Source organism: Osmia lignaria, chromosome 7, assembly GCF_051020975.1.
Source record: "Osmia lignaria lignaria isolate PbOS001 chromosome 7, iyOsmLign1, whole genome shotgun sequence".
Classification (NCBI taxonomy): Eukaryota; Metazoa; Arthropoda; class Insecta; order Hymenoptera; family Megachilidae; genus Osmia; species Osmia lignaria.
Window position 1 is genome coordinate 6,196,175 of NC_135038.1, and position 14,209 is coordinate 6,210,383.

The 14,209-nt window shown below is 49.8% G+C and overlaps 1 protein-coding gene across 9 annotated transcripts in view; it reads left to right on the top strand.

Annotated features, from left to right (window-relative positions):
• Positions 1–14,209, top strand: part of Lar (tyrosine-protein phosphatase Lar) — a 211,325-nt gene that overhangs the window by 173,547 nt on the left and 23,569 nt on the right. For all 9 annotated transcript variants that reach the window (XM_076689199.1, XM_034324873.2, XM_034324872.2 and 6 more), the window contains one exon: positions 8,260–8,442. In XM_076689199.1, the coding sequence (XP_076545314.1) occupies positions 8,260–8,442 (183 nt within the window). The remainder of the gene's footprint in view (positions 1–8,259; positions 8,443–14,209) is intronic.

The following is a 14,209-nucleotide window of genomic DNA, read 5'->3' on the forward strand; positions in this document are numbered from 1 at the left end:
TCGATTTCTCTCCGTCGATTCTTCCTCACCCTCGGACCTTTGCAACCGTTAATTCGACGTCGTTCCACGGTCGAGCGATTCAGAATCGGCGCGCAAACGATCCAGAGAAACAAGGGCGTTGGAGCAAACAGAGTTTCGCGTTTAACGATGTCGCGAACGTTTCACGGCAAGGCGTTCTCTCCGCATATTATATTTTTTCCAACAGCGCGGTGGATTGCTTTTTCCTTCTTTCCTCTCGACCTCCTCCTTCGGTTCGCTGACGCGTCTTAGACATTAGCTGGCATTCTCTGGCACATCCCCTTCTTTCCTACCGGCAAGCCGAAGCGAAGCCCTGAGCAAGCTTTTGTTGAGCTTTTGATGGAGAGATTCCGCGCTTTGCCACGCTTGTCTGGAGCTTTCTCCTTCCTGTTCGCGGCACCACCGGCGACGTTCTGGCCCCAATTTCTCACGATCGAAAGCCCCTCGCTGCGGGCTATTCGCGGCGAGTTTTCCGTATTAAAAGGAAAGAAACGCGTTCGCCCGCGGCTCTGCATCGTCGACGCAGAAACAACGGACCTTTGCCGCGGAAAATCGGTGTCTGGTGAAAAAAAAGAAAAAAAAGGAAGAAAAGAAAAACGCGGTGGAATATCGGGAGGCACGATCGATCGTCGCAAGGAACGTTGTTCCAAGCGTTTTTTTGAGAGCTCGGCACGGTCCAGCGTATTCGACGGCAATTTTAAACCATCCCAGGGCAACGGAGCCATTCATTCCGCTCGCGGGACAATTTTTGTTTCCGTTAAACGAAACGCTTGGAACGGTCGAATGTGGCGGCCGGGGTCGACCGCGAAAAGAAGGGACGAGAAAATAAAACCGTTTTCTCCGAGCTGGCTGCTTATGAATTACTTAAGAATACGAGCGCGCCGCTGAATCGACGTATTTACGGCCGCGCTACCTCCTTCCGGCAAGTTTTTCTGAAAGCCGTGGGGGAAAAATGCTTTCGCCCGGCTTTCCCCAAAGTGGCCGCGTTCTTTCTTCCGCCACGTCTACGGGAAAAACTTTCAACGCGAGAACGCTCGCCTCCGCTAGCGAAGCTTTCTCTCTTCGGAGAATTTATTGAATCGCGCGATAGGGTAGGCAGGATTAAAGGCCGGCGAACAATGCCCTGCGAGATTGAAGGTCGATCCCGAGAGGAAGAATGACTCGGCCCTTTAAACGGCGCGTTATATTGCGAGGAGGAAGCAACGAGACCGACAGAAGGAAACCTTCATCCGCTATCCGCTAGCAGTCCGTCTCTGTTGCCTTACCCCGGATGAGAAATCTATGACCCGTAAATTTCATTAACGCCTATCCCCCAGTCCCTCCTTGTCCGACGGACCGACAAATTCCAATAGCCTCGTTAAACGCATCTCATCTTCAGTTTCTTTTTTCAAAGTTCCTTGTTCAACAATTTCGACAGCGTTTCTTCCGTATCTTTAACTTTTATCGATTTCGAGTCGAGCCACTTAATAACGGGACAAATTGATTGGGCGAAATGCCGGTAATCGTCGGCGCACCAATTTCCTTCCCTGCGGGTCGTCGAAGAAGAGATTCGTTCTGGCTGAGAAACGAGAGGAAAATTCGTCCAAGACGAACGAATCGACTGGCCGCGAACTCTGTTCCATTCCGAGGTAAATTCACCGAGAAATACCGGATGTCCATTAGCCGGCGAGTCCGTTTCAGGTCACGATCGCCAAAACTGGACTCTCTCTCTCGCTTATCTACGCGCACCTACACGTACTCGAACCACACACAGACAGACACATACAGAAATCGGGCCACGCGTTGCTCCACTATTCCGACAATTTCGCCGTAAACCTCGATGCGACTATCCCGTTTGGCATTTTCTCTAATGCACCGGATTAATTAGCTAATGGACCAACGAATATTTACATTTATTTCGCAAACATCTCGTATACGCGGGCAAATTCCCGATAACGGTAGCGCGGTAATATCAATCCAATTTTTGATGTAAGTCATATTTGCTTGCCCCGTCATTTGTTTGATGTAGATCCATTCTGTCGAGCTACATCGGGGACCCAAGAGTCCGACTACAACGCCGATTCGACGAATCGGCACCATTTTCACGGATCACCGCCTATCCGATCGATTTCCTTGCCGTTTCACGGATCGAGCCAAGGCGTGACGTTCTATCAGCGGTGGCGAATAACCACGGTGATCGATCGCTCTCTCGATTATCCGTCTCTAATAACCGATCCTAACGACGCGACGCGAAGCATCGAAACCGCGTGGATGATTTGCCTGCTCCTCCAGTCTGCCACGTTATCTGACTGCTGCTCCGATCCGCTTCGCCTCTCGATCAGAGAAATTATTGCGAGCAAATGCGCGTTCTCTCTCCGCGATTTCGTGCACCACGAACGCCTCGAGGTACGAGGAAAATTTACGTTTCAACCGCGTCGTTGCAAACAGTCGAATCGATCGTAGGAAAACAAGCGATTCTGCGGAAAATGCGGTAGAACCATCGACGAATTCGCGTATAATCGTCGGCTCGGTCGATCGAGCGAGCGACAGGTAAACACCGATGCTATATCCACGCTCCCCTAATGAAACTTTTTATCATTCCACCCTTCCATCAAATTATCCAACATCCACGTACGAGATTTTGCACTTTAATCGTCCCTGTTGCCGATTCTCTGCCCCTTCGTTTACCGTACCAGTCGATAACACGTATTCCTCGTCACTTTCCCTTTTCGCGCGGAAAATGTATTTTCCAAAAACGCTCGTCCAAAGAATTGTCGACTTCTTACGAGCGTCGCGCGGATAAAGGTTCGAACCTAACGGAAGGAGAAGCTCGAAAGGCAAACAGCGGAGTTACCCGATTTCTAGTTTGTTTGCAAATCGTTACACTGACCAACTTCCGCGTCCGTTCACTCGGAATTTTCTCGCTCTCGGGAAATCCGGCGAGTTTGCACGCGACCAGCGTAAAGAGAGAACCGGCTACCGGCCACAGTCTCCGGAGTTGATTTTCCTCGGATTTTCTAAAGCAGAATGCTAAACACAATGACGATTAACCGCGTGGACGCATCGAGCGGAAAGCATACACGGTTCCTGTTTCGGGGAAACAACGAAGCGTGTACAGTGTATAGGATGGGAAAGATAAACGCGCCTCTTCTTCGCTCGCTTTCTTCTCGGTTACGTTGCACCGGATTAACTGTGAACGCGTTCAACGTTGACCACTGTTCCTTTCTACTTTTCCCTGACGCGTTTCGCTTCCTTTCGAACTCGTCGACGCTTTTGAATAGCAGCTCTAAATGCATCGCGGACTACTGGTCGACAAACGGAAAAGGCTTCCGAAGCACGAAGCGACGTCTTATCCTGGAGCGTTTTATTTTTGTAGCTGGAAAGTATGCCGATCGGATTGCAACGTGACGCAAGTAATAGCCGTTTCGTTTGAATCGATTGCTCTCTGGCATAATAATACCCCGTGCTGCTGCGGTGCGCGTAACTCGAGGGAAAACGGGAGGTTGAGGCTGCCGATGGCGAACTCCTCCACGAAGCGTTGGCTAAATAATTGATTGATGGAAATGTTTCGTACGAGAACACCGCGTCCCTGAAAAGCGAACGGGATTGAATTGGAAAAAACATTGGTAAACTTTGAGTTTCCGATCGATCGGCCTCTGTTCTCTTCTCTCCTCTTTCATCCCGTCGCGCCACGCTCCTCATCGCTCGTTTCCACCCTCCTCGTTTCTCTCCTTTTTTCCATCCCTCCCCGCTACCTTGTATAGATGCTGCATCGATAAGTTTCCGCGAGCGCTTTATATTCGCGATATCGTCGTAATCGGTTGAATAAATTCAATAAATTCTGCCATAAATCGTTTCTATCGGCCGCTCGTAAAGGTACGGGCTTCACGATTAATTGATAAGAAGCCATCGACGCTCGGTTGAAATGAAAAGCTTCGATGAGCCGGTGCTTTTTCTTTTTCTCGTTGTTATCGGCATCCTCTTCCTTTCGCTGTTTCTCTTTTTTTTTTTTTCTTCTTTTATTGACCGACGATCTTATCGCTTCGCATGAATACGAGAAGAGGTATTCGGTTTACGTTTTTACTCGAATCGAGGGTAACGCGCTTGTAATTAATTACCAGATCAAAAGACGATTTAGGGCTGGCCCTGTTTCGACGTTCCACCACTCCCTGCATCGCGTGTCTTCTTTCGCTCAAGAGAGAGAGAGAGACGAGACGAGACGAGACGAGCCGAGTTTGGTCTTCAGAGCCTAATCCTCTAGAGCCGGCACTCGAAACCGAGCCACTCGATGCTGCGAGGCTTCGTTAAGACGAGTTGCCTCGATTCGTTTTCAAGGAGAGGCACACAGTGAGTGCAGGGGTCGAGAGGAAAAGGGGTAGCTCGAATATTACGCTGAGACCATCCCTCTCTCCATACGGTATTACACCACCTGCTGCTGCATCGTACGTTATTCAAACTCGCAGCTCCTCGTGTGGCGATCGAATCGAGTATTTCCTTCTTCCCCTTTTTTCTCTCCACTTCCTTTTGCTGCGAATAACAAAGCAAACAAACGTCCCTCGGCTCCTTCTGTGAACGTAACCCGCGTATCTACCCGTCAATTAAAACTCCGATAAAGTTCGAGACAGAGAAAGGGAGAAAGATCGTGGTTGCCAGTTTAATCATTTTCCGCGGATGGAACGAAAATTGAACTCTCCTCCTGGCTAGACGAATCCAGTGTACGCGTAAACTTTCAAAGGAGCAAGAGGGTGAGAGAAATTTGTGGCGCGAACGCGGGCTAGCAATTTTTCTTTCCCTCTTCTATAACTTTAATTTCTCGATCCCCCGATTCCGTTTCGTTCGCAACAGCTTCCACCCCTTTGAACGTCGGAATTTAAGAAAAACTCATCCCCCGAGACTGGCTCGGCCAACTTCCCGCGTACCTAGGCGCAAAGGGAAGTACTTTCTGCAAAGGGAGACGTCGCGACGTTGTACAGCGTCTGCGGACCGTCTTTTTTTTTCATTCCGTCGCTCCTTCTCTGCTTTCTCTCGAATTTAATTTGCCGATTTTATCGGCCCGTATTCCCGTTCGTTTTCGTTTTCCCTCGATTTACCGCGCTATCCCCGTGTCCCTAGTTCGAACCAGCTCTTTTTTCGCAAACCCAGCCAATTTTCCATAGATCGATTTCCCTGGAAACGACGCAACCTAGCGGGGCACACACCTACGTACGTATCGTATACTTGGCCGGGTTTACATGCTCCTGTACACGCTTGCATACTCTCGTGGAGGTATATTCAAGACGAAAGCACCGCCCTGCAGCCGCATGGGCTTGAATTATGAAAGCGCGTTTGCACGGCACTTTTACGGGGTATTTTAACCGGTATAGTTTATCGGCCAGCTTCTTATTGAGCCTCCGTTCCTCGCCACCGACAGCAACGTATTAATTCCCTCAGCTGCGTCATCAGACGGGCACAAATTTTCACGCAACGTACGATTTTCGGCTACCAGTCGATCCTGCTAGTCATGCTTTTTCATGAAAACGTAGATGGTAGACGCACGGACGGCACCGTGGAGAAAACGCCGTTATTTCCTCGTTGATCGTTATTTATGCGCCCGCTTCTCTTCGCTTCGATGAGTTTGAAATTCTCGAGAGGCGGTCGGGTCAGTCACGTCGAATCTCGTTATTATTTCCTTCCGTTCAGCCTCGTCCCTCGGCCCGAAACGCGTGACTCCATCTTGACGCGACGATATTTCAACGAATTTAGCCGGATTCGCGTGCGATTTCGAGGATCCGGGGATTCGGAAGATCGACGAGGCCGGATCGTTTTACGTTTACCCGAAACGGCAGGACACTTTTTCATCCCCGTTGTTCCATCCTATCCCCCCTGGGGGAATCTGAAACGTCGAAAGACGTCTTTCATCTGGCGACTAAAGCAACGATCACCTGTTGCTTAATAATGCGACACCGTCTCGCTAAGATTACGATTTATTCGCGGCTGTCCGGTTCGTCGTCGGACAAAATAATGCGAAGCGAACAAAACGTCTCCGGCTCTTCTACCTTCGGGCTTTCGCTAGTTTATTCTTCCCGGGAAAATCCATTGTTCTCGTCGTCTCTGTTTTTTTCGTAAAAGGGATAGAGAGCGTCGCGGAAACGTCTTCTCGCATCGCGTACAATTTGCGAGGGTTGCAATTTTAAAGCAGCAACTAGCAAAGGAGCAAAAAGCTGACAGGGAAATATATTAGATGAGCGAAACGGAAGGAGAAACGAAAACAAAGACTCTCGCCGACGAAACTACCCTCAGCTTCGACTCGACGTACTGGGTTAGATGTTTAAAAAAGTCTAAAGAAGGACTTTGAAAGCATAACGCGTCCGTCCGTTCGTTGTCTTTGATGGATCGCGGCAAAGCAAACGGGCGAGACTTTTTATTCCGGCCAAGTACGAAGTGGTACAGGTGGGAGGGAGGAAATTGCGAGGAAGCGAAAAGAGGTAGTGGGACAATGGCGTTATCGAAAAGAGATTCCGGGCTCCCGCGTGGACAGGGTAGAGCGAAAGCGAGGGTAAAAGAAAATGGGGTAAGCGAACCGGTCCAAGGACGATTCGAGGGGCGGGAAAGTCTGTGGACGATTTCTATTGTCGTTGGCCGTGAACGCTCACGGTCGCCGATATAATTGGCGCCGACCTGCCGGATAACTCGAACGATAACGAGGACAAAAGAAGCGACGCCGGGGAAGAAAACAATGGATGAAGGAAGATCCGTTGAAAGTACCGAGGAAGAACGACGAGGAGCAGCCTCTTCGGTGGGTACGCGATGACACGGCAGTCGTCGCGTCTCCTCGCTTCGCCTCAGTCCGCTGAATCTGACAGAATTCAACGGATTTTCCGACTAGCTTGCCTCCACGACTCGAGTATGTCCGCCGAGCAAACTACCAACGAGAAAATACCGCCGGTTTCTCGCGTTAATCCTCTTCGTTAACGGAAGGAAAAATCAAATCGCCTGTCCGCGTTCACTTTTCCTGCCATTCATCGTTATTCCCCAGCGGGGAACAACCTTTCAGAAACATTCTTTCGCGTTAGGCGAAGGGGATAGGAGCGAATTCGTTGACACACGGCTGATCCAACAGGTTCCTATGATTTAAAACGTGATCTACGGAGGTGGATTCGAGAGAGGACTCTATAAAAATTGGCAAAAGTCCTACGGTAGCCGACTTGGCGAGCTGCTCGAGTTCCGATTGCTCTTTTAATTGACGAGATTATAAAAGAGCGATTTACCGAGCCCGGTCGGCCGTCAGGCGGTGCCCGATGGTAATTGCAGTTTGATCGTCAGTCTTTCGTAACTTTCACCCAGTTCGCGGCCCTTGAAATCGAACGGATCCCACCTAGCCGAGAAGCGAATCGTCGAGCATCGAAACGAAACTCATAAAAGCGTCGTAAGAACGAGGATGGATGCTTTTTAATTATCGTCGTCGACGTCGAAGATCATCCAACCTAACGATGACGAGATTCGGCTCGACCGGAGTGTAGAACGGGTTTTTAATTAATTCCACGCGACCCGATTATCGGTAGATTTTTAATTAAACTAAAAAAAAACTAAGAAAGAAAAAGGAAAAATTATCGTGTAGTTAGTTGGAGGCGTGTAAGCCCCATTGAAATGGAAACAGGACTACGCGTGGTTGTTCGAAACTTGGAGTGCAACATCCTCGAACTGAAATTTAACTAGCAGCTCACCCTCAGGATTAACGCAGTATCGTCGTAATTACGCGAAGCACGAGGCCAACGTGGGTTGCTTGCTTTCCATCGCGTGCATCGCGAAACAAGTCGAATTAATCGCCTCTTCGACCAACGATGTAACCTCGCGACTCGATATTTTCGATTTCGCGATACCGCGTTCCTGGAAAAACAACGAGAAAGCGTGTGGAAATCGCGTGAAACAAATCGATCGTATGCGCCCCTCTGTTCGTCTGAGAAACCTCTTTCTCTCAGCCTGCAAACCGTTTCACCAACTTTTTCCGTTGTATCGAATTCCGATTCCATTCTCGGACACTCGGACACACCGGTGTATCCGGTGTCCACCGTATCGTCGTCTTCTCATCCACAGAGATGAACATGGGAATGGAATATCCTCGCGTTTCCAATGGCTTTTCCTAACTTTCGATCCCGCGGGACTGACCGCGAAACGGCGAATATTCGATCCCATGCCGATTTTACGCGAACCACGCGTGCCTCTATTTATTACTCGCTAACCTCGACGTATCGAGACTTTGATTTTCCCTTTCTATTGTTTCAGCCGAGAAACTGCCGGACGGTTTCCCGTTGATCTCTCAAGCACCGACGACCAAGGTGGTGGAGATGGGACACAACGCGGTGCTGCTTTGCACGGCCGTTGGTTCACCGCCTCCGATCATATCCTGGGTACGAGACATGCTGCCGATCGACACGACCAATCCACGGTACACCGTTTTGGACAGCGGTAAGTACGAGGACGCAGATAGATCGGTCGACAGGTAGGAGGGAAAAAATTGTAAGAGATGAAGCGGAAGAGAAATACGAACGTTGGATGGATCGAAGACGTTTGGAAAACGCGGTACGCGATGGTAGCACAGCAGCCCGAAGCTCGCTGGCGCGTGTCATATCTCGTCGAGTGCCAGAGTGCGTAAGTCACTGTCAACTAGCGGTAGCGTTGATCGAGTGGTCACGCGATATGGGAGCATCCAACGCATCCATCTAGTTTGCCGAGAGCGCAGCTGTTCTGTTCCGTTCTCGAAACGCCCTCGCTTTGCCTCTCTCTTCCTACGCTTCGATCCATATCGTCCGTGTTTTCGATCAACCTGTCAAAAGTCCAAGACTTTCCGTTGAAATCGAACGAAAACCGCTTCGCTGTCGTAGCCGACACGTCGAGTACCCAGAATCGTAATCCAAGGGTGCTTCTTTATTCCGCTGGCCGGATAATAAGCGTAATCGGGCAACGGAGCTTTAAAAATAAAGGCTCGTCGAGAAGAACGGACGTTAATGAGAAGCCACGATTCACGAATATAATTCGCGATAACGGGCGAAAACGAACGAGCGGACGAGTCAACGAGCAATATCTACATATATAGCAAGGTTGTTTCGCTAACGCACGACGTAACCTATTATCATTATTTTTCCCTACCGACTAGCTGCGCGACCCTACACTCCCACCCTATGACCCATGTATACGTGTATCGTATAAGAACACGCGTGTGTACCTGTATAACCCGTTCACTTTGTTTTTATCGCAATACCGGTATCATTATCGAGCCGCACGTCACGTAATACACTTGGCCGACTATCTTTACGGCGAGCGGTGCAGTTTGCCGCGACGTGAAAAGTATACGTTAGATGCAGCAAAGCCTGGTGCATACACGCTAGAGATCGTTTGCCCATTCTGCACCGAGGAATATCTGTATCCTAACCGTTTGCGAGAAGTAGACACACGCCTCGTGTCTGGACCGATTAAAAGGAACAATTGACCGGCTATTTTGCGTCGAACGCGATATCAGAGAAGCAACCGATCAGGAGAACTCGCGTGGAATCGGGAGTATCGCGTGCGTGCTTATCGAGGGAATTTCTCGGAGCGAAAGGCCGATCGAAGTCTCGAAAGGAGCGTGTGTCGTTGCTTAGAAGGGGTTGGGGACGCGTGGGTGTAGAAACGCGATTCGCGAAGCGACAGAGAAAATAGAGGAGGCGGACGGAGGGTGGAATGGCAAGCTCGAAGCGGAAAGCATTCCCCTTCCAGTCGCATCAGTCACTCGCACGCTCGTTCGTCCGCTCCTTCCCTTAACGTTGTTCGCGTGTCTTCGCTCAGCCTGTTCCATCCACCCCCGTCGATATCGTGTTAGAGAAGCGTCGTCTCGTGCAGAGTACGTGGCTTAATGTATTGCAAAAAGCGCAGGTGAAGAGCGATACCGTTGTCACCGCGTCGCGAGTCAGCCGGAGAAGAAAATTGTCGGATGGATGGATGAAAGATGACGGAAAAACGGGCCGCGTTCGTGATCCTCTCCGTCGAAGCTTTTCGAAAAATCCTCAAAGAGCCTGTTCCCGGCGCAGCGGAGGCCAAATGAAATTCGTCGGCTCCGTTCCCTGCCATTGTTCGCGTATATTGGGTTAACGTTGAAATTTTAACGGCACGTATCGAACCCCCACGGCACCGTTACAAGTCTGCTGGTCGCCGGTGCCATTGTTTGAATTCATTTACGAGAGTAGCTGCACTCGCCCGTTTACGTTAACGGTATCAAAGTGCAGTTGCTTGTTATGGAGCATCGTTCAAAACTCCAAAATGTTGGGACAGGAGCGGCACTCTTGTTAAATTACGTGAAATCCCATCTAGAATCGAGCAAGAGGTTCGTTTCGTGGGAAACGTCCAGAGATCTTTCTCCGTTTCGAACGAACCAACGCGTCGCAAAGGACGAGTGGCTTTTTAAAAGAGCAAAACGAACATGGGGAGACACACGGACAGAATGTAATTCGAAAATTCTTTGCGGCGAAAGCGGACAGCGTAGGACGCGTTACACTAGGACAATACGCTCGCGGATCTCCATTTCCGTTTATCGCGCAAACGAGACAAATTAATTAAAGTTAGACCAGGCAGGTAGCAGCGTCGCTGGCGTATTAAAATAACGGCCGCTTTGGTGAACGGCGAGCACTTTACGATAATTGAAGAGAATTAAACTCGTGCGGATTCTCCGCTGCCCGAGATAAACCAATTTAACGTTTCATTTAAGCTTTGTCAATGTTCGCGGAAAGATCACGCCTGACCGAAAACGCGTATCGGACATCGAGTTACCAGGTGTGTACTCGAGGACACGAGAAATCGTGAAAAGCTTAGGATGGGCAGGATGGCGTCGGGAAATATATACTGGAAAAGGAAAGAGTGCGCGTGTGCGACAAAAAAGGGGAGAACGTAGCAAAAGCTCAACGCATCGAGAATCGTTAAATTATATTTTGCAGTGCTCGGCCGTAAAAGCGTGAGAGGGCAGCAGGCAGGGCGAAGTAAAAGCGCGGGAGGGCAGTTAACGCTTCGTCAACACTCGTAAAATTTCCAACATTAAAGCTGGGAGGCTTGATGAGCAGGGCTGAAACTTTGAAACAAGCCCCGAGCTACTGCACCACCGTGCCATGCCGCCTTGCTGCTTATAACACCTGCCCCGGGATTCTCCTCGCCTCTTGCTTCCCTTCTTTCGAACCGGCCTCCTTATCGTCGCCACCTTTCCTCCTTGCAGCCTGCGCTTCCCCTTTTTCCCCTCTTAATTCCGCGACATAATATCCTGATCGTTTCGCAACTTCTCTAATTGCCCGTAACGATAACGTAAGAATACCCGAGGGATCGGAAGATCGTCGTCGCGGTAATCGTCGAAAGCATCGACGTTGTATTTAGAAGAGAAAACTTGCGAGAAAAGCTCTCGGGTCTCTTTCTTTCTTAACCTTGCGCTCTTCGCCCTCTTGCTAGACGCCCTCTCTGGCGAACAACCAACATCTCCTTTTCCAACGCGTTTCTCGGTCGACGTACCTTTTCGAGAGCAGCAAACCCAGCCGCCGCTAGAGCCATTAGACCACCCTTTCCCCGTGATAGTTGACTTACGACGCCGCCGGTTATACGGACGGGGATCGAGTAACTTACCTTATACCCGGTTATGTACTCACCTACCCTCGTGCTCTCTCACCCGGATACGGGCAAGAAGAAAGCGTGGAAATTGCGTGGAAGAAAGGAGACCCCGTTCCATTCGATCCGTTGATAAATTCCAGATCTTCCTCTCGAGGATTACATCGATAAACTTAAATTTTCACTCGCACCTTAAACAACCAGTCGGATTTGTTTGTCGACGCCTAGAAAGTCGCGATCGCGAAACGACGTGTCCTGCTTCGAGGATGATTCGCGAAATCGATCGACGCTCGTTCTTTTGTAAACATATTCCCTTTGTGTTTGCATTCCGAGTGAATCGAGCATGGTAACTCAGACCATTACCTCGCTCGCCCCTTCCGTTTTTCCTTCCGCTTCGATCAAGTCCACGCTCTCTCGCAAATGTTTTCCGATAATTATAATTGACCTTTTTACATGGTCGATACGCATGCCCCGGGCGAATTATAATTATGAGAACAATTAAAAGGTTTGCAAATATCTCGCCGAGGTTCTTCGTTTCTTCTTGGATGCTAGAAAGGAGGGAAGAGGAGTGTACACAGAACAGTGAACAGCCCCGGGGTAAACATATTTTCAGTTTGCATTTTATCCGAATCGGTTCGAGTCGAATCGAATCGAATTCGAAGGAACGATCCTCGAGCGTCTTTCGAAGTCGAAGCGTCGCGTCGATCGCTTTCTGTTGGTACCATCGCGACAGAGGAAGCCGAAGAAGGAGGATCCGTGCACAGCCTTGGGGAAAACGAGCTACGGGGGCGAATAAAGTACCAGTCGGAGGGCGAACCGTGTTTGCGTATATTTCTCCCCGCCGATATTAAATACAAGAATAGATATTTCAATATTGAAGGGTAAACAGAGGTAAATAGTTTCGACGTTTCCGACGCGCTGCTGCCACCATCGTTCGCTACTTGATGCCTATCCAGCGAACCGAGATATCTACGGTTTTCGTGTTTACGTCGAAACGCGTAGCTGCATTTCTCCTCGCGTCTAGGTAAATGTTTCTTCCTTGCCTGTCTCGATACGCGCGCAAAAACTATTTTTCTTCCTGCCACGACGATTACTCGAACAAACAGGAGAATTCATCCGCGAATATTTATCGGGGGGGAGTATTTTTTGAGGCAAACTCGAACACCTAGCTCGGAGACGTATCGGCTCGGAGCAACCGAATTCGATCAAACGAACGCGTAATCGTCGGATAGAAGGGTAGGTCGTGGGAAAGCTTTCGCTCGAGCGTCTGCGACGGAGCAAAATTCAAAGGAAAGCGGGCAAATCCCGTGGAACGGTGCGACGAAATATTCGCGGAACGAATGCGCGATAGATTCTCATCTTTATTCAATTTCCCCCCTTCTTTACACGATGAAAGCCCTTTCGTGCGCGTCGACGTTATCGGGACTTAAACCCAGATAGATCGTGTGCGCCGTTCGAACGTCATCGTGCTTTGTGTCAGCGCGGGCAAACGGATGGTGCCCTACGTAGATATTCGTACGCGGGTCTTCCTTCTTTTTCCCCGATGTCGAGCGCGACGGCAAAGCGTGGGCGGCGAGTGATCGAAGAAAGCGTGTCGAGGAAGAAGCGTCGGATGAGCAACGGTTTCCGGCGGTTCGGTTGTTGCCGGCGATCAAAGTTTTTCGCGACAGCGCTAACAACCTGCACGTGACTGGATGGGATAACAATACGAGCACGCGTTCCTTCCTGGTCAGCTTACTGGAAATTGTAGATGAGGCTCGATTATGTATTCCGATCGTACGCGATATCAAACTGCCTGGCTTCTCGCTCGTGATGGAGTGTTTTCTGCCCTCGTTCCTCCCTAACCCCTCCGTCCCTAGCCAACCCCTTTACTCTTTCTCACTTTCTCCATCGTCGCGAAAGTCACGTTCGCAACGAAACCCTATAAATCCATACGAGAGTGCTCTGGACTCGTAGGAAAACGTTTAAGCCGAGGCTCGGCGAGCTAGTAACGGAAAAAGTTGTCGGCAAGCGGGGCGCGATTCGATCGGTTTTGTATTCCCGGCGAGCACCGTAAGAAATTACGCGTCTACCTTTCTACTTCTCCACCACTTCAGACGTTGTTCGTCATTCGTCTCTCTGCTAGACGACGAAGCGGCCATTAATTACCACGGTTAATTATATCATGGTCGTTCGACGAAACGTCATCGTCGAAAGGATCGAAAACAATACCGTTGATCCGTTCTGTTTACTTTGCGAACGGAACTCGGTACGACAGAAAGGGAAGTCGTAAGGGATGGGAAAGGGGAAAGAAGAGGTGGTAGGAAGGGAGGCGGACACCGAAAGGGGTTGAATTATACCGAAGGAGCGACGTCTACGGAGATAATCACACGCCTGGTAACAGCCAGTTCATCATCGTGGTATCGCGGCGGCTAGGGGCTTGCTTGATGCATCATGGAAATCGTGCACGAACCGACCAGGCCAAACAGAAAGTGGAATAGACAGGGGTAGGGCCTTTGTAAAGGAGACTTTGAAACGAATTCTCCCCCTCTTTCCATAGAATCTTCTCAGCTCGACGGCTTCCTCGGCTAGCTACCGACTCAATTAGCGTCTTGGAAAAATCGAAGCCAAGAATCGC